The 26,509-nt window shown below is 34.6% G+C and overlaps 2 protein-coding genes across 6 annotated transcripts; both read right to left on the reverse strand.

The window, feature by feature from the left end:
• Positions 1-1,947: 1,947 nt before the first annotated feature.
• LOC132068559 (uncharacterized) lies at positions 1,948-11,504 on the reverse strand. 3 transcript variants are annotated; one of them, XM_059462185.1, is made up of 8 exons: positions 11,285-11,504; positions 7,576-7,802; positions 5,537-5,568; positions 4,898-5,424; positions 4,557-4,749; positions 3,825-3,889; positions 3,522-3,732; positions 1,948-2,598 (listed from the first exon to the last, which is right to left on the reverse strand). In XM_059462185.1, exons 2-8 carry the CDS (start codon positions 7,784-7,786, stop codon positions 2,236-2,238), a joined length of 1,602 nt encoding a protein of 533 aa, XP_059318168.1. In that variant the 5' UTR covers positions 7,787-7,802; positions 11,285-11,504; the 3' UTR covers positions 1,948-2,235. The 3 variants fall into 3 exon arrangements, with proteins under 3 accessions (XP_059318168.1, XP_059318167.1, XP_059318169.1); XM_059462184.1 differs by lacking the exon at positions 11,285-11,504 and having other exon boundaries at positions 7,576-7,891; XM_059462186.1 differs by lacking the exons at positions 5,537-5,568; positions 11,285-11,504 and having other exon boundaries at positions 7,580-7,891.
• Positions 11,505-11,701: 197 nt separating this feature from the next.
• Positions 11,702-19,299, reverse strand: LOC132068561 (tRNA-specific adenosine deaminase TAD1). 3 transcript variants are annotated; one of them, XM_059462187.1, is made up of 11 exons: positions 19,135-19,299; positions 18,942-19,062; positions 17,341-17,516; positions 17,098-17,229; positions 15,077-15,190; positions 13,364-13,530; positions 13,202-13,278; positions 12,995-13,114; positions 12,620-12,707; positions 12,157-12,314; positions 11,702-12,065 (listed from the first exon to the last, which is right to left on the reverse strand). In XM_059462187.1, exons 1-10 carry the CDS (start codon positions 19,292-19,294, stop codon positions 12,207-12,209), a joined length of 1,263 nt encoding a protein of 420 aa, XP_059318170.1. In that variant the 5' UTR covers positions 19,295-19,299; the 3' UTR covers positions 11,702-12,065; positions 12,157-12,206. The 3 variants fall into 3 exon arrangements, with proteins under 3 accessions (XP_059318170.1, XP_059318171.1, XP_059318172.1); XM_059462188.1 differs by having other exon boundaries at positions 11,702-12,075; XM_059462189.1 differs by lacking the exon at positions 15,077-15,190.
• Positions 19,300-26,509: the final 7,210 nt, after the last annotated feature.

Below are 26,509 nucleotides of genomic sequence, written 5' to 3' on the forward strand. Positions count from 1 at the left end.
ATTAATAGTTTAAAAATTAAAAAATTTAACAGTTCGACACTAAATCGATTTCACAATCAATGTATATTTATGACTCTTATGTTTGAATTCAATTGATTTAAAACACCTAAATATTAGCGGAAAATTTAAATGACAAATTTGCCCAAGTATTTTTTAATTGCATATATAATATACTTGCTAATTATATTGTCCATGCATGCAGTCTTGTTCTTTATCACCATATAAGTATGTCTTTAAATATACATGTAAATAACATCTTTAGTTTTGTGAAAACGCGTAATTTAATTTTAAATTCTCAATTAATTGACTGTATAATATTTTTGATATCATAGTTTGTGTGGGAGCCTTATACAGAGGCCATCAATAATGGACTTCCAGAGTGGTGCCGATGTGGTCAGGACATTTGGAGGGTGCATGTGTCACTCATTTGTGGGATCTACTGTGAGGCACATGATGGGTCGGGTCCTCATACAATTTGATAAGAAGCAGCGTGTTTCGGGACCATTTCCCTCACATGAACCATTTCATTTTGAGCTGGACAAACGGTTTAAGGTAACACACAAAGATTGGAACACATGCTACATACTTGGACAAATCATCAGAGACATTTGTCGTCATACCCCCCACCTACGGCCACCGTTCTTATACATTGTCCATTTCTTCTCCAAAAGATTTATTAACCACAAATGTGTTGGAGGTGACAACATTTCGATTTGTTCCATCTTTATTTTGTACTTCTTCTTCTCGTGCTCTATAGCCGTGAACCACAAAATCTATGGAGTGTGACGGGTGGCTGTAACCATTCATGTGTTTGGATAGATTGCAAGATGTCTTGATGACGGTCAGAAATAAGTCCAATTCCTTGTCTATCACAAACAACATGTCTCCACAACAACCTGAGAAACCATGTCGATGACTCAAAGCTCTCACATGCAACTACATCATATGCAAGTGGAAAAATATTGGCGTTCATATCAATTCCAACAGCAATCAACAACTTCATCTCATACTTACCATAGACATGAGAGCCGTCCATTGAGATGATCGACCTGCAACTTTTGAATCCATTGATGTTTATCGATACTTAAAGATGTGTTCACCTTGCATTGTAGTTGACTTGTGCTTCCACTCAACCTTGATAGTTGGAGCTTGGCCGTTACATATTTACCTTTAACTAGAAGTTTGGAACGAAGAACTTCTTGGTAGGAAGCATATTACCGATTTAATAGGCATATCCGACCAGGCCGACTGAAGCCTAAAGCCACCAAAGCAGTGGCTTTAGGCCCCAAATATATTAGGGCTCCAAAATAATTTGTATTATATTTATGATTTTAAAAAATTATATATTTATTATTAGTGATAAATAATTTTCTGGATCATTTTATGTCAATTATTTATCTTAGAAATATGATTGATGTAATTACTGTTAGAAGTTGTAGACAATTAAATTTATAATTAGTTCCTACTTTGTAATATGGTTTAATTCACTTCAACTTAAATCAATTTAGTTTATAATTTTGACTTTGTAAGATCTTCTATAACTCTTTGAGTGCCGTTTTAGATATTTTTCAAGCTCAAGCTAAGTAGATTATTAAACAATTAGAATAAAAAAGACATTATTGAGCCCTTAAATATTTTTTAAGGCATAATAGTCTCTGGCAGTTTTAATCTATTTTTATAGTTAAAGTCATACGAAAATATTTATATGTAGAAGATGATACTCTTATTGGCCTGAAGTCTTACTTCTATTTTTAAATGTTTCCATTGCTTATAAAATAATTTTGAAAAGTTTTTTGTAACAATCGCTTGAACTAAAAAAAAAATGATGAAATGATCGTAACACAGAATATAAGACTCGTGATTCAGTTAATGTCTCATGAACAATTACACGAATTGACTATATCGTCAATTGAAAAAAAAAAATACACTTTACAAAAGCTATAAGAATAAATAACAAATAAAATATATTAAAATTTTACTAAATAAATATAAGGCCTCCTTTTAAACTCCGGCTTTAGGCCACCGGCTCTCTTGAGCCGCCCCTATATCCGACCAATAGGTTTCGAATACCTAATGCCTAAAGAGGAAAAAGGGAAATTCTTGAAGAGAGAGTATTTGTAAACAAGAACACTAAAGTCGAGATTACCTATTCATATATGTTATGTGAAGAGCACAAAAGGCATTGTACATTAGCTTACAAATAGAAAAGGAAATTCAAGAAAAGGCCCTAGCTAGCTAGTGCTTCTTGTTTAGACTAGACCAATAATCATTCTCCCATGCCTCCACTTGCTTTGTTGCCTTAACTTTTTGTTCAACAAATGCGTTAAGTTCTTGAGGTTTATAAGGTGGTGGAAGGATGCATGGATCAGTATGACTAGGAGATTTCTCTAAAGCTTCTTCCATGAATTTCCTCCATACACCATTTGAAGGACATGCCAATGATTCTGAACATATTTCAATTGCATTTGGAGGAACAATTGGATTAAATTTTTGCAACTTTGAATATTCATTTAGCAGGTGGTATATATAATCAAAAACACGTTCCATCTTCATGTCTTCATGAATGAATTCACTCCCTGCCTTCCCTATGGCCTCTGCCTGAAAATTTCAAATTCAAAATTAAAAGGGTTGTTAAATGAAAGAAGCATTATTAAGAAGTTGAACGGGAAAAAAGCATATACTCATCTGTCCGCATTTATGTGGCATATTTTCCCTTTTGATCTGTTCAAAGAGAATATCATACCTTCTTATTTAGAAATAATTTAATTTTAAATCTCTCACTTTATAATTAATGAAATGATTTATAGCCACACATTTGTATAAACTTGTTTTAGACCATAAATTTTAAAAAAAAAAAACTCTCTTTCTTAAAATTTATATTCAGTCAAACATCGTCACATAAATCGGAGGAGAAAGTATATTAGTATATACTAATGTTGTCAAGTGTTGGTATGTTTTCCAAACATCCTCCAAGTTAAATTACAATATAGTCTAACTTTATGTAGTTTTAGTTGTGTAAACTTTATTACAAAAGAAAACGATTGTCCAAAATCACTCTGAAACTTTTTAGTTTCAGGCATTCGATATCCGGATTTTATGTTCCACTAATCTGAATTCTCCCATAAAAAGTTTACTACGAGGGGTTTTAACGTTTAATATAGAAAAAGATTTTCTTCTCGATAAAATCAGAGACCACTAGTTAAGAAAGAAGGAACATACTTTCCACCGCATTCGGGTTAAATCACACTTCAAACTTAAATGCTTTGACTTTGAAATGAAAGAACTCCATATATATGGGGTAGAATTCACAAACAACCGCATTTCTGCCTTTGTAATTGGAAATCAGTCACTTGCATGAAATTTTAAATTTCACAGGTGAAACTCAGGATATTGTAATGGAGTTTCACCTATAGATTTGAAACTTCATGAAAAAGCTATGTTTCAATGACATGACTGAAAAATGACCAGTGAACATTATTTCTATATATTTATAGGTGTTGAAAATTGAAAGTATACCATACCTTGTCCGTGTGATTGTTTCCCCATTGAACAGCAAATTTGAGAGATTTGCACTTATCATTGTCTCTAATGGGCCAGTAATGTTTCTGTGGTATCATTCCTCTCATGAAGAAATCATAGTAGTGAGGCGTTATGTATAATGTTGGTGAGTCGCATGCAAATATGTACTTCTCACTTACTGACCATGCCCATCCTTCTACATATATTTTAAATCTAACAATTTCCACCAATTCAAATTTATTACAATAACCCGAAAAAGCATATTTAACTAAATAATTAGCAATAGAAGAAGATTAAATATTAACCTGTGGGTGCATTGGTCTTCGATATTTGATTCCTTGTACCCCTTGTTGGATTGATCTTTCCAATCCTGAGATCATCATTTGAAGAAGACCAAAGTCATGTTAGTATGTAATAATGTAAATGTATTACTTGAACAAAGAAACAAATTATGGTGAGTCAATTTAATTATGGGAATCGGTAAAAGTACATGTATGAGAATTAATAGGTAGATCTCCACTTTTTACTTATTCTTCTCTCTCACACAGGAAAAAAAAAAAAAAGGAACAAAGAAAAGCTAACTCTTTTTCCAGAAAAGAATGGACGATTTGAAGTACGCGAATTTAAAATTTTAATTTTTGGTGTAGACGGAGAGTGTAGTAGTTTAATTGTTAAAAAGATTCAAATATCTAAAAGGATACATAAACTTACAATAATTAGAACTCATAATTTTTCTAATTATAAATATTTGAAAAAGTCAAACTAAAGAAAATTCTGAATATGTCAAACGCAATGTGGCACTTAACATCACCTAGAAAGTACCATTAAGGGTGGTAGTGGGATAGATATGATCCTTTCACTATTAGCCAGAATTTAAGTCTTGAAAATAAAATTAAAAAATCCTGAGCAGGAACATTTCTCCGGGCCTTATGTCGCATGTATCCAAATTAATAATGATAGTACCAAATACTGAGAAAAATACATCACCTATAAAGTTAAGCAAGTAATGTAGTGGTGGTAGTGGTAGGGATAAAAACCTGGATATATAAGAGAGTATCCCAATTTTCTTTGATGGTAACATTACACCTCATAAGGTCTTTTCTGATTGGAGAAACATTAGGATTTCCCCTCCAATACGCAAAGGGTATCCTATCTTTCCAGCTGGTTCTCTTATTCCCTTCTTTTATGTTCTGTATCATACTTCTCCATGGTCTTATATTTGTCTCTGCCCTACAAATCATAAAACCAAAACAGTCAAATATTACTAATTATGTACTAGTTATGTTCTTTTGAAGGCGTAAATTCTATCTCGATAATATGTAACGAAATGCAACTTAGTACCAAAATATTAAGGAGCAAGAAAAGGTTAATTAATTACCAGCCCCAAAATGACCAATCGGGAAAAACAATATCCATACTCTGCCAATCTGAACAGTACCGGAACAACGGCGGTGGACCGGAATCAGTTTGCTGGAAATCCTTAGCCGGGATAACCGGCCGGTCATCGGTGTCAAACATGATCTCCAAATTAGGCAATTTCCCAGGGTAAAACCTTAGGAGTTGTACAATCCCATACATAGTGAACAAATGTCTAGTTTGAATAGAGTATTTCGCGTAACGCTCAACGTAAATTCTCCCATCCAATATTATTAATCTGAAATGGGCATATTTCTTCGATTTTTCCAACATTTCTCTAGTAATTCCTGTGTTTTTCCAGTGCGTTAAATCTTCATAAATCCATCTAAAATACTCAGGGCATGTTGAGTTGTTAGGGTTTAAGGGTTTATAGGACGTTGAATAAGTTCTTGGACATGTATTTGTCTTGTTCCATATTTTACAATCCAATGGGAGAATTTGAGGTCTCATTGGTAAGTCTTTTTTATAGAAATGACCTGAGTACTTTGCCTGCACAAATTTTAACCAAAAAAAAATAAATTAATTATATATAACAATAAATCAAGTATAATCTCATAAGTGGGGTATAGGAAAGATAGGATGTACGCAAATCTTACCCTACCTTTAGGGGTAGAGAGCTTGTTTCCGGATAGACTCTCGACTCAAAAAATGTATCCAACACAGGATAGTAAGAAAAATAAAACAACAAAATAGCATGATACAAGCTAATTGCAACAACAACACAAAATAATTGATTGAACAAAAAAAGACAGATTACCTGTTACAACAGATTTAAAATATATTATAAATTGTGTAAAATATTAGCATGAAACCTGAAAAAATAAATTCTAACTAATACCTCCACATTTTATCGTGGACCATATTCTTATCCTGGGCAAGCCTTCCTCTTATGCAACTATTTAGTCCATATTTTTTGTAGTTCTACGCTTTCGACTCCCAAGGTTTTTATAGTTTTTGGGTGGAATGATTATTTATTATTCTATTCATTCTTATTTACTTGTCAAGTATATGAAAAATAATTTTTTTCTATTTACTTGTCCACTTTAGCAGATCAAGATAAATTAACTACTTGTCTTCAATTTATCCTTATCGTTAAGTAATCATTTGTCAAGTTTATTAGATTGTCATTGACTACTTGTAACCAAATAATTAGATTTTCAGAATATAGTAAAAATGGATAATTTACACTTAATTGATATTGCTTAAAGGAAGCGCAAAATGCATACTGGACAAGCAGAAGAGTTGCCTACCCGTTGAGAGAGATTATTATGTGTTCGAAATTTTTTGACAACTTCAATTCTTTTTTTTAAAAAAAATTTTATTGGACCAAAAGGTTACAGAGACCATAAATCTTTGTCCATCATGTTTTGGAATAAAAAGTTTGCTCTTTCATTATTACTCCCTCCAGAAGGGCTCAAAAAATATGAAAGGTGAAACAAATTGTCAACACCTACCATATATACATAAAAATAATTTTAACCTTCAAATTATTTGTAATTTTAGAAGTTTAGAAAACATAAATTATTATTTTTTTCATTTTATATTAAGTATAATACTTGTTCTTAAAGACTACAAACACCTCAATAGCGTAAATATTTAATGAAAAGAGATTATATCTTAAAACAAAAATGAGAGTAAAATAGTTAAAAACTATTCCAAATTATATTTTCTTTAGAGGCATGTAAAAAAAAAAAAAAAAAAAAACGGCAGATAATTTAAGAAAGATGGAGTAATAAGTCAGTGTCATCTAATATTCTCTTGAGAAGTGATAAACAAAAATTTAGTGAACCGACAATAAAATTTCATCTAGATGAATAATCCTTGACCACATAAGTTTGAAACCAATCGAAATCGAACGTCTCTTTCATTTTGACAACTACTAACTTAGCAGTGAATATTAATTTGTAATAGTACCTGTAGTTATCTTATACTCCCTTATTCATTTTTACTTGTCCGGTATATTAAATAGTAGATGTCCACTTTTATTTATTTAGTTTGAAAAATTAAGAAATAATTTATCATTTCATACCTGTTTCACTTTATTATTAATTATTGTCATTAGAAACTTCAAGCAATTGTTAGTGGTTGCATAACTTTTAAAGTATATTTGATCAATTTCAATTATTAGATAACTAAGTAATAATTAGGGGTGATATAGTAAAATTATCTTTCAACTTATAGCTAGGATGTGCCAAATCAATACAGGACAAGTAAAATGTAAGGAGGGAGTAAGTAACCTGATTATATAATTACTTCCCCTGTTTCATAATATGTGGTGTTTTTACCTTTTCATTTTCTTTGGAAATAAGTGGTGTTTTTACTTTTTAATTTTATTTTAAAATAAATGGTTTCCACATAATCAAGAAGCCTTTGATTTTTTTTTTCTTTCAATTTTACTCTTATTTAAATAAATGAAATTTTTACATAACCAAAAAGCTATTAAACATTGCTTCTTCTTCAAGACATTTAATTTGATTAAGGGGTGTGTCCAAACTAAAAAAATCACTTATCATGAAAAGGATGGATTATTTTTTTATGCTTTGAATACATACAACTTAAAACCTTTTTTTAAAAAAAATGTTCTTTAATAAAGTGATGATGCGACAGATTTTAAACGTGAAAGAGAGTATGAATATTGACTTACAAGGTCAATCCATCCAGCAAATGATAAGGCTGAAACTATGAAGAGGAGCAAGAAAAGCAACGATGTCACATAAGTAGTTGTTGTAGCTCTATTCTTCAAAGATTTGCACTTTGCTCCCACCACTGAGATAATATTCTTCTGTAACGTATGATTAATACTCCTAACCCAAAAAACATTAAACAATTTCTCCCTCCTCATCTCTTTCATGCTTCCACAGCACCTCCTATAAAATCCAACTGATAAAATTTACTGATATTTATATATACTTCAACCTAGGAAAAAAAAAAAATCAAACTTGACTTTAAGAAACTTGGAAAAAAAAAAAATCAAACTTGACTTTAAGAAACTTATTTTTTTTGGAAAAGTCTAATAATTAAGAGTTTTGGTGGTCCTTTTTTTTTTTTTTTTTTTTTTTTTTTGTAACAGTTTTGGGGCTTTTTTTTTTTTTTTTTTTTGTTGTGAGGGGCGCTGTGGGCGGGGGGGAATGTGTTTTATAGTGAAAAAATAACATACACAATTGATGTGCCGTGTATTAAGGGAAAATGTGTTTTATAGTGAAAAAATAACATACACAATTGATGTGCCGTGTATATTAAGGAAAAATAGTAAATGAGATCCAATGGTGGTAGTAGTAGGTGAAGTTGAAACTGATTAAAAAACAATGCTAAGTGTTGTGAGACTTGCACTTATTGTTGTGAAAGTCATAAGACGTTCAATTTCAGAGTTGATATCTCCATAGATCATAATCTGATGCACTTTAGGTAAGTGTTTAATTTTGTTGAATAATACAATTCCACTCAACAAAACTTTTCATTGTAGAGTACCACTGCTAGAAAAAATCAATTTGAAAGGATGTCCATAGTCTACCTACTTACCTACATTCTACCCTTTAGGTTAGTGATTACTAATTTCTTATGAAACAAAATTCCACGTTTTTACTCTTCAAGAAGAGATCTATTTGAAAGAATATTCAACATTTCCAGGATCGGCTATTAATTATGCGCTGCTCACCTTATATCACGTACAAGAAGATAATATTTTTGAAAAATTAGATTAAATTAATTGGAAGTGTATGACCAGATCTGGATAATTTAAACTCTTTAATTTTTGGGAAAACAACACAAAACACTCATAAAAGGTAAAATATTTCAATTTCGTCTCTACCCAGTCTAGCCGAAACTATTTAGTCGAGTATCTCCTCACCTAAACCTTTCCTTCATGATACCATCTCATTATATTTATATTCGATGATGGTATCACGAAGGACAAAGGCATATCTCATTGAAGGATTGAAGCACTCCTCCATAATATCATCTCAGTATATGTTATATATCATGATGGTATCATAGAGATTTTTTTTAGGAAAGTGTGTTGTGTATTTTAAAGGAATGAACATGGCCTTCTATAATACCCTGTCAGTATATTATATTTACCATATGGATTTCATAAAGGCTTGATGAGTGTTTTTCAAGAAATGAAAGAAGTCGTCTGTAATATCATCATGATATATAAGAGATACACTGGTGGTATCAGAGTTCTGGAAGCATCTAGGTAAATAGATTTGAGGATATGAAAATAAGGGGCAGGGCTGAGTAGTTATTTTGGGTGCAGTTGGCATTTTGTTCTTTTCCCTTTAACTTTTAGGAACTCCACAAGGCCCAGTTTGTCTTTTTATTTTTAAGATTAAGGTGTCTAAATTTCAATACATATATAATTATTAAGGTATAATCTCTGAATTTAAATATGGAGTACTCAATATCAATTGTTTTCTCAACATCGGTTGTATGGACTTTATCTATATTTAAAAAAAAAAAAAAGAGTATTACCTCCACAAAATATTAGACAAAATTCTAATTTACCGTCATGGTAAAACTGTTATTTAACTGAAGCTTAGATAAAAGCTAGTGTCACGCGGTAGCCAGGTGGCAACGCAGACAATCGTGAGGACCACGTTGGTGGCGGATGGCAGTGATTGCGGTGGTGGTGGTGGTTGGTGGATGTGGCTGGTTGTGGTAGTTGTACAGTGGTGACTAATGGTGATGAATATTAGGTGGAATATAGCTAATGACGGTGATAGTGGTGATCAATATTACAACTCCATACAAAATCTCAATACAATTTTTTGCACGGAAAATCTAAATAAACCAGACTTTTTCTAAATAAGTGATTGTAAAATAAAAAAATAAAAAAAAAAAATGCATCAAGGAAAAACCAAAGTTACTAAGACTTTGTGATATAAACGATTTAGGTTTACGTCTAGGAGAAAATTTTTAGGACCAAAACTAAATTACCTTGAGGAAAAGTTATTTAACATAACTTTAGTTTTTTTAAAGCTTTTTTCTCCTTGAGACATTTTTTTTTTTTTTTTTTAACTTTTAAAGGCACACTTTCAAAGAAACTTTTGGTTATGACATTATGGTTCGAAGTATATTCCTTAAGGAAAAATTTGCCCCATAAGGTAAATTATACCTTGAGGAAAAGTTATGCCATAACTTTAGTTTTCTTAAAGTTTAGGCACTTTACCTTGAGACATTTTTTTTTTTTTTTAACTTTTAGTTAAGGCACTTTTGGTTATGCCTTAATTAAAAGTCTTCCTACATAATTCAAGGAAAAGTTTTTGCCACCATAGGCAAAACTAAATTGCAGGATATGTAGTTGTTGAGACATTTTTTTTTTTTTAAACTTTTCAAGGCACACAGATTTTACTTAATTAAACAAGGCTTGAAAAGTTTTGCTAAGTAAATAATCTATGTCTTATGAAAAGTTATCGATAACTTTAGTTTTTTTCCTTAAGGAAGTTATTGGGAGGGCGGACACTCCCTCCATACTTTGCGAAATTATTTCTTTATTTTATGCTTGAGCGGGGGTTCGAACCCAAAACCTCGTGTATCTCAGCCCCTAAAAGGCAAAAACTTAAAACCACAAATATGAAGGGGCAAAATTTAAAGTTTAAAAAAAGTGACCAAAATTTAAAGACCACCCCAAAAGAAGGGCAATTCTGCGAATTGCCCATCTAAATAAACCAGACTTTTCTAAATAAGTGATTGTCAAAAAAAAAAAAATGCATTTACTAAGTTGTGATATAAACGATTTAGGTTTACGTCTAGGAGTAGGACCACTTTAACTATTTTTTAAAGCTTTTTTCTCCTTTTTCACATAGTGCACATCAAAGAAACTTATGACATTATGGTTCGAAGTATATTTAATCGTAAACCGCCTCTTTACCTCTTAAAGTAGGCATAAGATTTACATACACTATGCCCTTCCTAGATCTCATTTTGTGGGACTTTGCAGGATATGTAGTTGTTATACTTCAGATTTTACTAAACAAGGCTTGGGCTAAGTAAATCATCTCTTATGCTTTATCGACATAGACTACATTTTTTTGCACCGATTTCCCTTCAAAGGCACTGGTCTTTAATTTTTGTCCTTCGTTTAAAAAGTGACATAATATTTAAAAAAAAAAAAACCACTGGGCAAGGCTTCGCGAAAATGAAGTTTGCCTTGAGGCAAAAGTTTGCTTTGCGGTTTTTTTTTTTTTTTACTAAGCCAAAATTCAAACCCATAAACTCGGGATATTTTAGGCGAAAGGCAAAAATTAAAGGCCAGCAATTTGAGGGACAAAAATTAAAAACCACCCACGAATAAGGACAATCGTGCAAATTTCCTACTACATGATTTTTCTATTTGGTTTGGAAAACTAACCTTACCTTATTCTAATGTCAAGAACAAGGAACCAGCACCCAACTTAGACAAATCCGGAGTAGCGGCAGCAAAGCAATAGGATCAAAGCCATAACACCATTTTAATGAGTTGATATTATAGACTAATCCGTCATTCACACGCAAAAAAACTACCACAAATTACACTTCACAAGCCCAAGAAACTACTCTCAGAATAGTTTAAAGAGGCAAAAAGCAACGGTTTTGAAATATTACTAGCTTCATCTACTTTTCCTAAATGCCCATGAATATCTTGTGAATGCTATTGTGACGTTCTGCATTGCAACACATTATAATCACTATAATGTCACCAAGAAGAATATTAGTATAAAGTTATATTAGCATTGTGTGTCTGGTAGTGAGAAGCAAAGTAATTAACATGACACTGGAGAGTAACATGTGACTGAACCCCCAAGAAGGAAATAAAGCATTTGAGTGACTTTAACAAAGCAGCTTTCAAAGAAGTCACACAGCAAGTGTTGACAACATCCTTCACATGCCTAATGCATTAAGGCTCAAATTTTTTTTTCATTTTTTCTGATGATCCCTTCAACAACAGGCCAAGAAATTTAAATAACTAGGCAGAGCTCTAAACTGAAAAAACATAAATCACATAATTTGACCAATTCCCCTGTCAATTCAACGAAGTTGCTCACACAGAAATGGGCTCGTACTATCAGCTTCTGCTCCAAAATGACTCACGGCCCATGTTCAGCACTTCAACCTTCAAATACATTCACAGATCCACCATTGTCCCTGCAACTCTGCAAGGCACTATCTTGCTTTTTTCAATTTCTTTTCAGACTCCGTCTTCCGAATCACTTACAATAGACTAAAGTAATTTACAGAGTTTACCATGTTATAGTCATCTTCAGTCATGCAATCTATCTTCAGCGGCAACTCAACTACAGAGCCATGAATGCCTCAAAATCTTGAGGTTTCAGAAACCAATTCTTGAAATTTGAACTGGCTTTAAAGGTTTTTGAAGCTAAATGATATTCTTGCGACTTATCCTGCAAAACGTGCTAGAAATCGGTGAAACAGTCTATTTCAAACAAATTTACCTTTACTGCTATATATTAGTCTCTCTTCAGTTCATCTAAAGTGAGCAGTATAAATTATCACATAAGAATGTAAGTATCCTTGTTTTTAGGTAAAATATGCATATATTTGTATCCAATGAACTACGTGCCACCTTTACTGCTATGAAAATATTAGTTTCTTTTTAGTTCACCCAAATGAAAAGAAGAAAGTTCGAATGTAAATATCAATATTGATTGTAAATATGGAGATATTTGTAGACAAAACTACATGTCACCTTTAGTTCTCGATAAGAGTTCCCAACAAAAGCATTTTCACCTAAGCAATTACGTGATAGTGATAAGAAGGATTCCAAAAGGCGCTTCCTGAAATGACAATAATAGATGTTATTCTCAAAGGGTTTACAAAATTTCGACATACCATGAATAACCCCATGTAAACTTTTACAAATCTGAAAAGATAAAATTCTAAAGCAGATCATATTACCGAGTTGACAGAGTGGTACGCACATTAATTAGTAAAAATAACAAAATTGTGGGACTCCTCACTAAGCATCAGATTGAATTTTCTAAAATTTTACACCATCGAAATGAAGAATCATAGCATTAACAATGCTAAAGAGTTTTCTAAAATCTATTTCTGATAAGCTTACTTGCATAGAGAAGACTCAGTGGAAGGAGACATTGCGCCTTTTGCAGAAGTGCCCTGCTTCCTGCCAGTGGTTCCAAGAATGACTTCATGCAACCCGGACTTGTTCCAGCATATGGAGTACCTTGACATCAGAGTGTGTCCTTTGAAGTTAATAAAAAGCAGTGCTAACAGATTATTCACCTGGAATAACGAACATTATTCGACCTACCCGCATGTTAAAGTGGTCAGAGCAGTTTCAGAATGTTGAAACTCCTCGGGTGGAATTGGCGCAACAAAGACAAGTGGCTACCAAAGGCGAAGGGAAAAAATGTAACATACATACAGTGAGGATAAGATGAAGAAGCATGGCTAGATAAAATTGTGTGGAAACCTTGTTCACTTGAAATGGATCCATTAGCTTGGACAATGGTAAGATTCGCTCGTGCATAACTCTTATCATTTCATCTTTGATAATGGAGGATTTAGAAGCTATATGGGATTGTCCAACGGTCACAGAAGAAATATAAATTGGCTCCAAGAAGTAAGAAAGTAGAGCTCCTGCAATAAGAACGGCATTGACTGAAAGCAGAAACAACATAGGACTTCCGGCTAATATTAAAAGATAACTACAATAAGTAAAAGCAAAGTTCCTGCAATATTAACAATAATGATTGGCTTCAAATAAAAACAATGACAACCATCAGAAAATAATTAACAACCACCTAAAATTTTCATTACAGCACATCTTGAAAGCACGCTATAGAGGAAGTCTTCACAAAGTTGATAATACATGAATAACAACCAGAGCAGATCACCGGTTTCTCCATTTCAAGAGACAATCTCATCAGAAATTTAAAAGCCTAAGCACCAGGATTATTTTTTTTCCAAACGTCATATGATGATACATCACAAACTACTCCCTCCTTTTCATTTTACGTGTCTTAGTTTGACTGAGCACGGAATTTAAGAAATATGGAAGACTTTTGAATCTTATGGTTTTAAACTAAATAATGTGTATAACGTACCAAATTGCCCTTCGAATCTTGTGATCCAAAATATCCTATGACAGATAATTGAATAAAGAGCTACTGAATATAGAAAGTGGCATTCTTTTTAAAAAAGACTTAAAGGGAAAGTAAGACACATAAATTGAAACAGAGGGAGTACTTCAGAATCCCGTGAAACAGACAACAGACCAACCATGTCATTGCATAATGAAGAGTCAGATCTATCCAAGTGTGTTTTTGAAAAGACTTTGCGGATGTGTTACTAACATGCTGACATGTAATGGGAATTCATGATAGAGAATCTGAACTCCGTGAAAGATGGACATTTACAAAAGACAATTCAACAATCTGGTAAAACATTCAATAATTACATATAGCTGCTAATTTCAATTAATTAAATGAAATGAAAAATTGATTTAGCACATCATTAGTAGTGATGAGAGAAACAACTTATCACCACATATATCAAATGCAGTTATCGAAATTCATAAATGCAGTTTAAATCAGCGTACAATATAAAAACAAGAAAATAGTGAACAAGATAAAGAACATGTGTTGGAACAGCTTCTATACTATTCACATATTTTGAGAAAGCTAACAGTTTCCATACTATTCATATATGTTAGTACTTAGTTATTTTTTAAAGGTTATTTACTGAGGACATGACCTCAGATAGGAGATTATGGAGGTCACGTATTAGGGTACAGGGTTAGTTAGTAGTTGAGTGTTTTCCTACTTATCCTTGCATACTAGTAGTTGTAGTATTAATCTTATAGGCCCTTGTGTTTGATAGTAGCTTACTATGTCTTGTTGTACTGCTTTGGATTGCTTGTTCTTTTTTTTAGCTATGTTGTCCTATTATCTTGAGTTATTACTGCTTATTGTTACTGATACTTTTTCATCTCTCCTTAAGCCAGGTGTCTATCGGAAACAGCCTCCCTACCCGTCAAAAGGTAGGGGTAAGGTCTGCGTACACTCTACCCTCCCCAGACCCCACCTGGTGGGATTTTACTGGGTATGTTGTTGTTGTTGTATTTCCATTGGCTTTGGATATTATATTACTGAAAGCGTATCTAACAACTAGAAATATAAGGAACCTTGTACACCGACCACGTTCCAACGAGCAATCTTATCAGAGCAACTGACTGATAAAGTTGTATCTCCACGACCAGGTTTTCGCATGACTGTGCCAAAGCCCAAAGGAATACAACCTGAAAAGATAAAAATCTAAAAATTATTCTTAAGCAAAAACTAAAACAGATATGATCACTCCCTCCCTCTCTTGTTTTTAAAAATTGTCAGAGGGGGATAGCACTTTGCATTTCCTAAACCAATTTTCTTACAACACATCAACCACTAATTAGCACTTGCATAAAAATCCTTCAAGTGAGCCAACATCAATTTTTAAACTTTGGTACTTCAGTAAATTATGGTTAGACTGCTACGCCAAGCATTTGTTCATAATGACTACTATAAATTAATATTCAAAATCCATACGATTTGATCTGCCTTTTGCACACTGAACTGCGGCTTGGTTAATTTCAATAAACATAACTCCGGGAATTCCTGCAGAAGACATCATAATGTAGAAAATCCAGAAAGGCTAGTACTTCGAATTTATTAGGATGCATCGCATAGACATTATGATCAGTTCTTTTTATTTCTTTTCTTTGGGCTATAATTTGGTGTCCTAAGTCACTTAACTGCTGATGTGACACGTATTTACAGTTAGTATTTATTACAGTTTACACAACAATTTTTTTTTTCATGCCCAGAAGATAAGTGATGAACACTACACAGTCACAAGCAGGATACTCTCTCAGCTTTAACTAAAAGATCATGCTTGATCCTGTTGCTTTTAAATCTTTAACCTACTTGGTCTTCACTAAAGAGATAATTCTTGGGACAAACACTATGGGCTAAGAATTTAAAAGCAAAAGGATAACGGTGTTCGTCCAAAAAAAGAAAAGATCAAATCTCCTTTAGTGGTCGTCCCAAAATACTATCCTAAGTTAAATATTAATCTTTTCAACACAACAGTTTCATTTTTCTATTCTACTGATCAAAAAGAGAAAAAGAGAAAAAGTCTTCATTATTCTATTCATCAGAGATAAAAAAAGAAAAAAGAAAAAAAAGTAGTAACATGTTGATCCATGTAAATCACTTTAACAAATATTAAACAATGTACACAATCATTCAGTTGAGAAAGGAGTTCTAATTTTTTTGAATTTTTTACATAGTACCTTCTTTTTTTTTTTTTTTGGACAGGTGATCTCTAACACATAGCACCTCACAAGGAAGAACATAATTTCAAAGAATGTGTGACCACAGTTCATATTTGTAAAAAGGAATAAGGTTTGGTGATCTCATCTGTTCCAACAGAACTGGGCCAGGAAAAGAATCTCATTCCATAGTTTCGGTAATGCACTAGTTCTAGATGATGAAACCCCAATAGATCTGTTTTAAAAGTTGCGCTTAGTTTATTTCCTTTCCAAGCGAGCCATTTGGAACTTTACTGCCAGTCTTGACTTGCACCCACGCTCAATAGGATTATTCATGGGTCAGAGGCCCCACAAACCCATCAAGACAGCCAACAAACTTAATGGGCTTGGACTAGATATTCAGCCCTATGGATTGAGCTTGAACTGCCAAAAAATGAAGAAAAGAAAACCCAAAAAATGAACTGAGTGCTTGCAGTTGGACAGACTGGAACGGGGGGATAGGCTTGCAACGCCGACCAGGCTTGGATTAGAAAATGCAGCTTGGTACTCTTATCTTAACCAACTCAGCCTGACCGGTGAACAGAGCTAGCACTAAGCACTCTAGCAGATCTAAATAAATGAAAAAATTTACCCCCACCTAGGATTACTCTAAGAAGCAACTCCGCAAACAAATCCGAGTAACAAAAGAAGATCCTACATGAAAATAATGGGTGCAAAAAAGGCATTAAAGGAACTAGGTATCTATGTTACTCAGACTCTCCAAAAATGTGGCCGCAGCTGTGTCAGATCCTCCAAACATGAGACTACTTTTGGAGGATCCGACACGCATCCGTAGCATTTTTGAAGAGCTCGAGCAACATAGCTAGCTATATCCAATGTTACTAATATGGCTGTACCATCATTCACTGACATATATCCCAACGACTCCTCTTTTGAATAATTAAATTGCATAGATGAGCACATCATGCCCCCTTGCTTTGCAGGACTATCATGCAATAAAGCAAGCTCTGAACTAGGTGAGGCTCCACCTGAAAAGAAGATAGCACAAAAATATAACTAAATAGAAAAACGAGAGAGTTCTACTCTTACATGAAATGAAGAAAGGGTTTAATAAAGGCGAATTGACTACCACTACCTACACGGTAATTGAGATATGTACAAATGTAACTGCCACCCATACTTCATTTTCAATCTTTTCGGTCCTAAACCATCACTCTCCAAATGAAACATGAAGTTTTCCACATCATCGCATAATACACTTCCATTGCTATGTGCACGAGTATTGTAAACATGTTGAATCTCTGAATACAAGTACCTGGCTTGATCAAAGAAAAAATTGTCAGGTCATTGTTAGAAGTCGTTTCCTTTAACTAACGTTAGGATGTATCTCAGCCGTGTAAACCTAGACATACTCTGGATAATATTATTACACCTAGAACAGAGATACTAGCACTACAGCATAGGCACGAAATTCATAAAACTTTAGCAAAGAAGACTTCCATTGCCCAATTTTGAGTAGTCTTTCACTCTAGAAATATCATCCCTTGGAGTTTAAAATGTGGGTCTATCACTTCCTATGAATAGATGAAAGACCAGTTTCTGCTAAAGGTGAAGAGAAGACTGGAACGAGGACCAAGGTTCATTTCTTGAAGTTGTTTAGAAGGAACACCGGAATACACCACCTTTTGGGTTTTCAGCCCCTTCAATACTACCAGACAACATGAGGGGTTAGGATATTAGTTCCATCTTTCTTGAAGAAGACGATAAAATCCAATCCTTATTAGTTGTTAAAACCAAGACACAGTAATATAGTCTGTCAACTTATGCTGATTTGCCAAAGTATAGTCAGTTGATGATGGTCTCACGTGAAAACGAGAATGCTTTGATGCTACCGACACAAGTATGCTTCAATGATTGAAACTGTTTGCTTGCACACAACTTTAACAGTCGAATATAACATGTAGCGTACTACCATCTCCAATTTTTCAGGCAATTTTAACATGTCGAAGCTGCAACATATTTGCTGGTTTACTCTGTAAATCAAATTTGATACTTGTAAGACCAGTTAAAAGTGTTATTTTCTAGACCGCAATTGATATTCCCTCATGACTTTACAAAAGCTCTGACCACATCACCAAATGTTCCTCATCCTCCTTAGCTGTGGAGTGTAATCTTAAAATTGCAAAATGGGGGAATCATACTTAATATCATAGTAATAACCTTAACAAAGAATAATGTTCCCTGGATCCATTAAGTATGACACTATTATTAGCTGGTTTATCTTTGTTTTTTTATAAGTAAAGGTATTATTGATATCAAACTCGGCACCAACAAAGTACAACCAAACTAAATAGAAATCCTCTAATATCCACAGGTATACTACATCAAAAACTATGTAGTCCCCCTCAAAAGTAGTTCACTTACCAGAAATGTGCCAATCTTTTTGGGACAAACTATTAAGGAAAGTAAAACAATGTTTTGATGATTATTCTTTTTAAGAAAAAAAAAAATTCCTCTAATTCAGCAAAGGGAAAATCAGCAACAAAAGAAATACTCCCTCCATTTTAATTTATCTGTCTGATTTTGACTTAGCACAGCTTTTAAGAAAGTAAACTAACACTTTTGAATCTTGTTATCCGTTATCGTAAATTAAAGATACATGTCATGAAAAAATTTAAGAAAAAAAAAAGAGATAAAAAGAAAAATAAGACAAACAAAATTAAAACAGAGGGGGTACTACCTTAGGAGAGCTCTTCTAGCGATAATTTCAGCATGAGAATCATTAACAACATCGCCTTTCAAACTCCTTCGATTACGGCCTATACATTTCGTCCCTGTTCCCAGCGAAATCACTTTCAAGTCTGCAAAAATAATAACAAACAATTACGGATTTCTCCACCAAAATAAACGATCAATTTGTTTGGTTACTGGACCTTGTGAAGGTGAAGAGATAAGAAAAGCAGCTAAAACAGTGACTTCACGGCCTTGAGGTTTTCCTTTCTTAGGTAGACAACGGTAAAGTGAGAGCACTGCTTCTGATACTTTCTCCCCAAACGGTAACGCTGACGGACCCGTTTCTCCGGTGCTCTCCATATTTGCAGTGTCCGAGGGTGTGTGCTTCGTTGGAAAGAAAATATTTTATATGATATATTTTGGTGTTTGGTAAATAAAAGTTACCTAGTTTTAGTGAAAATAATGATTTCTTATCTGTTTATAATTATCTCAGTTTTTAACTACAACAACAATAATATACCCTGCTGTAATTTCACAAGTGCTACGTGAGAATATCTCAATTTTATGTTATTCGGAAAAGGGCCAAAAAGGCCTCTGTGCTTAGGGGTGGGCATGGTATGGTACGGTACGGTATTTGAAACTTCGATTCGATAATTTTGATTTTCGGTATTTAAAAATACTATACCATTACTATACCAAATTAATTCAGTATGGTTCGGTATTTTTAAGTTCGGTTTCGACATTTTGTTGTATGATAATTCGGTAACCATAGTTTGTTCGACCATAACTTATATATATACATATAATAAAGAATTATGACTTCAGCTATTCAAGAGATGTCTCAATTATATTATACTAACACCTTACACATGGAAAAATATTTTAAAGAAAGTACAAGCAATGCCCTTCGTTAATCAATTACACAAAAAGGGCATTTCAATCAAGATGTATATACTTCGGTACACAAAAGGGCATTTCAATCAACTATATCATACTAACATCTTACACGTAAAAATATTCAAAAGAAAGTACAAGCAATTCCAACGTCTAAACAATTAGTTTGTACTAATACTAATTATATATTTGTTAGTATTATATATATATATATATATGAATTGTATATCTAACTATATGGATACTTCGGTATGGTATTCGGTATTTTCTTTATCAATACCGAATATCGTACCAAATACCAAACTTTTCAAAAATGCATACCAAATACCATAATACCGAAACCGCGGTATCAAAAATTTCGGTTTCGATATGGTAATCGGTATATACTGCACCGTGCCCACACCTATCTGTGCTATCCGAAAAGGTTTAAAACACCCTCAATCCATACATTTTTCTAAAAATAACCTTCCTTCACCTATTATGGGTCGTTGGGTAGGGACAAGGGAAAAGATCTAGTGGGGGTGGGTTTTAATTTAGACCAATAGGGAGGGATCACGTAATAAATAACAAAAATAAAAAATAAAAAGGAGAGGGCTTTTAGTTTTAAGGGTAAAACTGAGTCAAAATAGATGGAGGAATGATATTTTTAGAAAAATATGTGGATGAAGAATATTTTAGACTTTTTCGGATAATACAAGCCATTTTTGGACCTGTTCCATATATTATTTGTTAAAACACTCTCTAATTTCTTACTTTGCCATCCAAAATATTTAAACAAGGAGTAGTTTTATTATTTTGTAAAGAAATAAATAGATTAGGCTGCAAATCATTAAAAAAATAAGATAGAGCGCAAATCATAAAAGAGAACACACATTTAGGGGAGAAAAAAAAACTCTATTTTCTAAAAGATGTTTTTACCCCACTAGTTTATTTTATTTTATTTTAACCAGTTTATAAAAAAATATTATTTGAAATATCTTCCCATAATACATGCTCAAAAAAAAAATCTCTTGTTATAAATACACAGTACTGTGGATGTTCATTCAAATACGCAATTTTCTGAATAAGCTTGCAAGTAGCTAAAGCAGAGACGGCTTGCAAATAGTTCAAGCAAATAGCATGTAAGTAGCTCAAGTAGGCAACTTGCCAATAGCTTCATGAAAAACCAACTTCCTCCGACTTGCAAGTAAGCAGGTAGCTTGTAATAGCTCAAGGAGGCAGCTTGTCAGCACAGCTTCTGAAAAGCCTTGCAGGGACTTTCTGAAAAGTCTCGCGACAACTTTCTTTTCTTCTAAGGAAGTCAATTCTATTCATTTGTACATCTATTCAAAGTTGAATAGTATATCAGTCTCTCTCAATACTTATTTCTGGTATATTTACTTTATAATCTTTATTTTATAACATTTCTCGTCTTTATTTGGGTCCACCATGGGTGTTTATATACGAAATTATGCTGAAATTACTTTTGTGACCTAAATGTGTACTGATAGACATGCAACTTATGCGCTACACGTGTAATTATGTTAATTAATAGTTAAGGGTGATAAGTTTTATTGAAATTTTTACATCTAACATGATCTTTAATTATTCTAATATATTTGGTTGCCATGTCACACTTTTAAATGCATTTTTTGTCAATTTGTTTTTTGCTAGTAATTTTTTTCTTCTTTGTTAAAACCTTGAGGATTTTTAAAATGTCACTTAGCATAAGAAGGCAATAGAACTGTATTTGGATGAAGTTTTGGAGTGTTGTAGGTTGAAATTTTATTTTCTTATTGTAGCTAGAAATTGTAATTTTAAAACTTCTCGGATAAAAAGTATAGGGATTAAGAAAGGAAGAATGAATTGAAGATTATTATTTGTACAAAGTTAAAAAAAGTTAGACTATTTTTAAATAGAAGATTTTTTTTTTCATATTTTACGGTTAGAATCATTATATCATGTGAGACTGTAAATTTAAAATCTAAAATAAGACTTCTGTAAAAGCACAATTTAACCTTTAAGTACTCGTTTGGCTTAGAAATAGATTACAGATGAATTAGTATGCAAAATTGCAATATAGAGATTGTTTTTTTATCGGGCATTTCATATACTAACAATTAAATTTATATTGTATATAACTTAAATTTGTATTAGTTTTAAACTGTACAAACATTTGTCTATAATATACCTTTGGATTTTTGTAGGACTTCCGTCACACCGTGATTCTCAAAGTCCTTTTCCTGCAGATGACACTGTATAGGGTAAAAATCAGGTCAATGTGTGACCGGTGAATTCGGAGCCGAGGGCAAATCCAAATGGGCACGAGCATGTTCGGTCTTTTCTTCACACCGGGGTATCGTACCGGATGCAATTGACCTGAGACAAGAAAAGCGTGTCCGTTGGTCTGGGTACGCCGATCCAAGATCAACGTGTCCGTTGGTCTGGTTAACCGGCTGCGATGTTGCCACGCGTCAGGAAACTGTTCTGCCATTTGCACTGAAGACCGTACGGGTGTCAGACCGTACGGTCCTACGTTATCTTTTTTAGGGTATCATTATTTATAAGGGCTTTTGTGTTGTATTCATGGCCCATAAGGCATACCTATAAATAGAGAACATTCTTCCCCTTTTGGGGTTAGCTTTTTTCTGATCTCAACATTGTAATAGTCAAATATATTGAAGCGCTCTCTCTCTCTCTCTTTCTCTTTCTCTCTCTCTCTCTCTCTCTATCAGATATTGGTCCGGATTTTGTGGTGTTCTTCCTTAGCTTTGCTTATTCATTCAATATAATATATTACCTAATATATATATTTGGCATAAACCACCAATCACAATACACGTTCTCACAGCAGTAACACACACACACACACACACACATATATATAAAGTGATAAGGGGGTTATATTTTTTGTTTCGATAGAAATATAAATATGGCTAGCAATATTGTGTGGTTTTTTGCTAATATTTTAAACAATCCTACTCGGTACTCCCTCACCCCTTGATTCCTCTTATCATGTAGGTGTTAAGAGAAAGAGATGAACAGTGTAATAAGATTCATAATTTAAAAAAAAAAAAAAAATCTTCACTTTTATTGCTATATTTATTTGGTTTTGCCCAAATGATAAGGGACGATGTTGGCCGTGGTAACCGGGGTGTGGTTAAAGAAGAGGGATATTAAGAACCAAGATTAAGAGAAAGAGATGAACAGTGTAATAAGATTCATAATATAAAAAAAAAAATCTTTAGTAAATTTTATTGTAAATCAGGATATTGGCAGGTACGAATGCATGAAGAAAGTATGTTTTAGACTATATATACTAAATAAACCAGAAATATTGGTAAGAACAGACTGTGAAGTTATAGTCAAATTCTATCAAAAAATTAATGATAAAAGTAGCAGTAGACGAAGATGGTTTTTTTTTTTAAATTATGAATCTTATTACACTGTTCATCTCTTTCTCTTAATCTTGGTTCTTAATATCCCTCTTCTTTAACCACACCCTAACCACGGCTATAACATCGTCCCTTATCATTTGGACATTAAAACGGCCTTTCAAACAAACCAATAGTCGGTTCTATTTTTATATGTTTTCCAAATTCTGCTAAATTATATATATATATATATATATATATATATATATATATATATATATATATATATATTGCAACAATATATATATATATATATATATATATATATATATATATATATATATATATATATATTGCAACAAACAAATTCATAGACATTTGCTAATTTCCGCAAAAAACGGACAGAATGGCAAGCAGCGGACAGTCCGGTCATGTCAACAATAACGAAATTGTGGGCGAAAACGAGAACAACGGTGGGTTACGAAACCTACACGGATCCAATCGACCCAAACTCGTTGATTCGAGAGAAGCCTTAACGCCGTGATCGTGAATCAGGAGAATGCAGCCTTTCCGGCCACCGATCCCTTGAATACTCATAACTCAATTACTTTGTCCCGGGCTCAAGGCCGGAAAACACCGAATACTCCGGATGAGATTAACTTACGTTTAATATTTAAAATATTACAGGAACAGGGGACCGTCATAGCCGAACAGGGGATTGCAATAGCTCAGCTGCAGAGCAAAAACGACAAGGCAGCTCCGGTAAGGTCAAAAGGGGTCACCGAACCAAGGAGGGATGAAACACGGATAGTCGAGAGTAATGGATCCGGAGCAGGATCGTCCACCGAAGTTCTGAAGATGCTCGAGACCTTGGCAAAGCGGGTAGATTTAACAGAGAAGAGGGTGAAAACGTATAACTCTCGGGTGGATCAGATTCCGGGAGCTCCGCCGATTCTGAAAGAGCCGGATTCAAAGAGGTACATTCAAAGGCCTTTCCCTCCTAGTGCGGCTCCGAAGTTAATCCCGAAGAGGTTCAAGATGCCGGATATCCCGAAATACGATGGTACAACGGACCCGCAGGAGCACGTGACTTCGTACACCTGTGCCATAAAAGGCAATAATGTCGAAGAGGATAAAATTGAGTCCGTGTTGTTGAAAAAATTTAGGGAAACACTATCGAAAGGAGCGTTGACCTGGTATGACCATCTGCCCGAGCATTCTATCACTTCCTTCGAAATGTTCGCAGATGCGTTTATCAAAGCCCATGCCGGAGCTAAAAAGGTGCAGGCTCGGAAGGCGGACATCTTCCGAATAGCCCAAAGGGATAATGAGTTGTTACGAGAATTTGTGAACCGTTTCCAAAGGGAACAAATGGAGCTCCTTCCGGTTCCGGAAGAATGGGCTGCACAAGCTTTCACCAAAGGGCTTAATCCTAGGAGCTCGGCCCCGCTTTCATTCAAGCCCCGAAAGAAAACTTGTTGGAGTATGAAGCTGTAACCTGGGCAGATGTTCATAACAGATACGAATCAAAGATTCGGGTAGAGGATGACCAACTCGAACTTCCCCTGGGACCCATAAATATAAGCAAAAACTCTGAGAGATCGAGGAAAAATTACGAGCCGGAGACGCGACCATCGAGGAAAAGGTACCGGCCATACTCTCATTCGGAAAAACCAAGCTTCAGGTCGGAAAAATTGAGGGTCGGCCCCAGTCACTTCTCGGGTAGGGGCGATAAACGGGCCGAACGCACGTCAAACAGTCGAGGCCTATCATTTAGAAGTGATGTAGGGAGTTCGGATAGAAACAAAGACGTACCGAGGATATCAGAGTACAACTTCAACATCAACACCTCAGAGCTTCGTCTCGGCTGTCGGTCGTATCACGGAGGCTAGATGGCCAAGCCACTGAGGTCAGACCCGGGTCAACGGGATTCGAGTGTGGTGTGTGAATATCATGAGACCCATAGGCACAGTATTGAAAATTATCGTCAATTAAGGGAGGAGGTGGCTCGTTTATTGAAGAATGGCCACCTTCGAGAATTCCTGAGTGAACGAGCCAAAAACCACTATAAAGAAAGGGAGAGTCACAAACGAGCCGAGCCGATGGAACCTTAACATGTAATCAATATGATGGGGGTGCGGATGCCCCACGAGGGCCGGTGATGAAACGAACAAAGGTTTCCATTGTACGAGAAAAGCGCAACCGGGACTATGTACCCGAGGTTTCCATCTCCTTCAGTAACGAGGATGCAGAAGGCATCATTCAACCGCACAATGATGCATTGGTAATTTCTATCCTTATTTTCAAATCACAAGTTAAACGTATTTTGATTGACCCAGGTAGTTCAACTAACATCATCCGGTGGAGAGTGGTAGAACAGCTGAGGCTACTCGACCAGATTGTACCGGTAGCCCGAGTACTCAGCGGGTTCAATATGGCAATCAAAACCACGAAGGGTGAAATTTCTTTGCCGGTTAACATTGACGGCACCATACAGCAGACAGTATTCTACATCATCAAGGGATATATAAAATATGATGCTTTGCTCGGCAGACCGTGGATTCATAGCATGAGAGCGATACCATCAACACTACACCAGTTGCTGAAGTTCCCTACTCCGGAGGGAATAAAAACTATCCGAGGCGAACAACCTGCAGCAAGGGAAATGTTCACGGTCGAGGAAGCACCCCTTTTTCCAAAAAAGCCGGATCAAAGAGATGATGAATTAGTCGGAGGCAAGGATACCAAATAGCAATTAAAGAATACGGGTTCGAAAGCGGAGCAGAAGGGATCGGACCCGGCTGGTGAAAAGGATGATTTCGGCGTGCCCAGATCATTTGTTCTGGGATGACTCGGATGCAACCAAATCTACCGTGGAGGAGTGGAACAAGTCATCTTGTTCGAACATCTCGGATAGAAAGGTATACTCAGGCACGGGGTTAACCTCGGAGCTCAGAAACAAGTTAATTGAATTTCTTCAAGCTAATGCCGATTGTTTTGCATGGTCCCATATAGACATGACAGGTGTGCCACCGGAAGTCGCGACCCATAAGCTCAACCTCGATAGGAAATTCCCTCCGGTGAAGCAGAAAAGGAGACCAATAGCCGAGCCAAAACATGCCTTCGTAAAAGATGAAGTAACAAAGCTTTTAAAAATAGGCTCTATCCGGAAGGTAAAATACCCGGACTGGCTAGCTAATGTAGTGGTGGTGCCAAAGAAAGGTAATAAATTTAGAATGTGTGTTGACTATAAGGATCTGAACAAAGCATGCCCGAAGGATTCGTTTCCGATGCCTCACATCGATCGAATGATCGATTCAACGACTGG

This window comes from Lycium ferocissimum, chromosome 8 (genome assembly GCF_029784015.1).
Source record: "Lycium ferocissimum isolate CSIRO_LF1 chromosome 8, AGI_CSIRO_Lferr_CH_V1, whole genome shotgun sequence".
Lineage (NCBI taxonomy): Eukaryota > Viridiplantae > Streptophyta > Magnoliopsida > Solanales > Solanaceae > Lycium > Lycium ferocissimum.

Coding starts and splice junctions, on each gene's coding strand:
- LOC132068559 (XM_059462185.1), bottom strand. CDS start 7,786: ATGAAAGAGATGAGGAGGGAGAAATTGTTTAATGTTTTTTGGGTTAGG. Junction 3,733..3,824: donor GAAGACCAATGCACCCACAG/GTTAATATTTAA, acceptor GGAAATTGTTAG/ATTTAAAATATATGTAGAAG. Junction 2,599..3,521: donor GAAACAATCACACGGACAAG/GTATGGTATACT, acceptor TGAAATTTTCAG/GCAGAGGCCATAGGGAAGGC.
- LOC132068561 (XM_059462187.1), bottom strand. CDS start 19,294: ATGGAGAGCACCGGAGAAACGGGTCCGTCAGCGTTACCGTTTGGGGAG. Junction 13,115..13,201: donor CTGACCACTTTAACATGCGG/GTAGGTCGAATA, acceptor TCTGATGTCAAG/GTACTCCATATGCTGGAACA. Junction 12,708..12,994: donor ACTGAGTCTTCTCTATGCAA/GTAAGCTTATCA, acceptor TTGTCATTTCAG/GAAGCGCCTTTTGGAATCCT.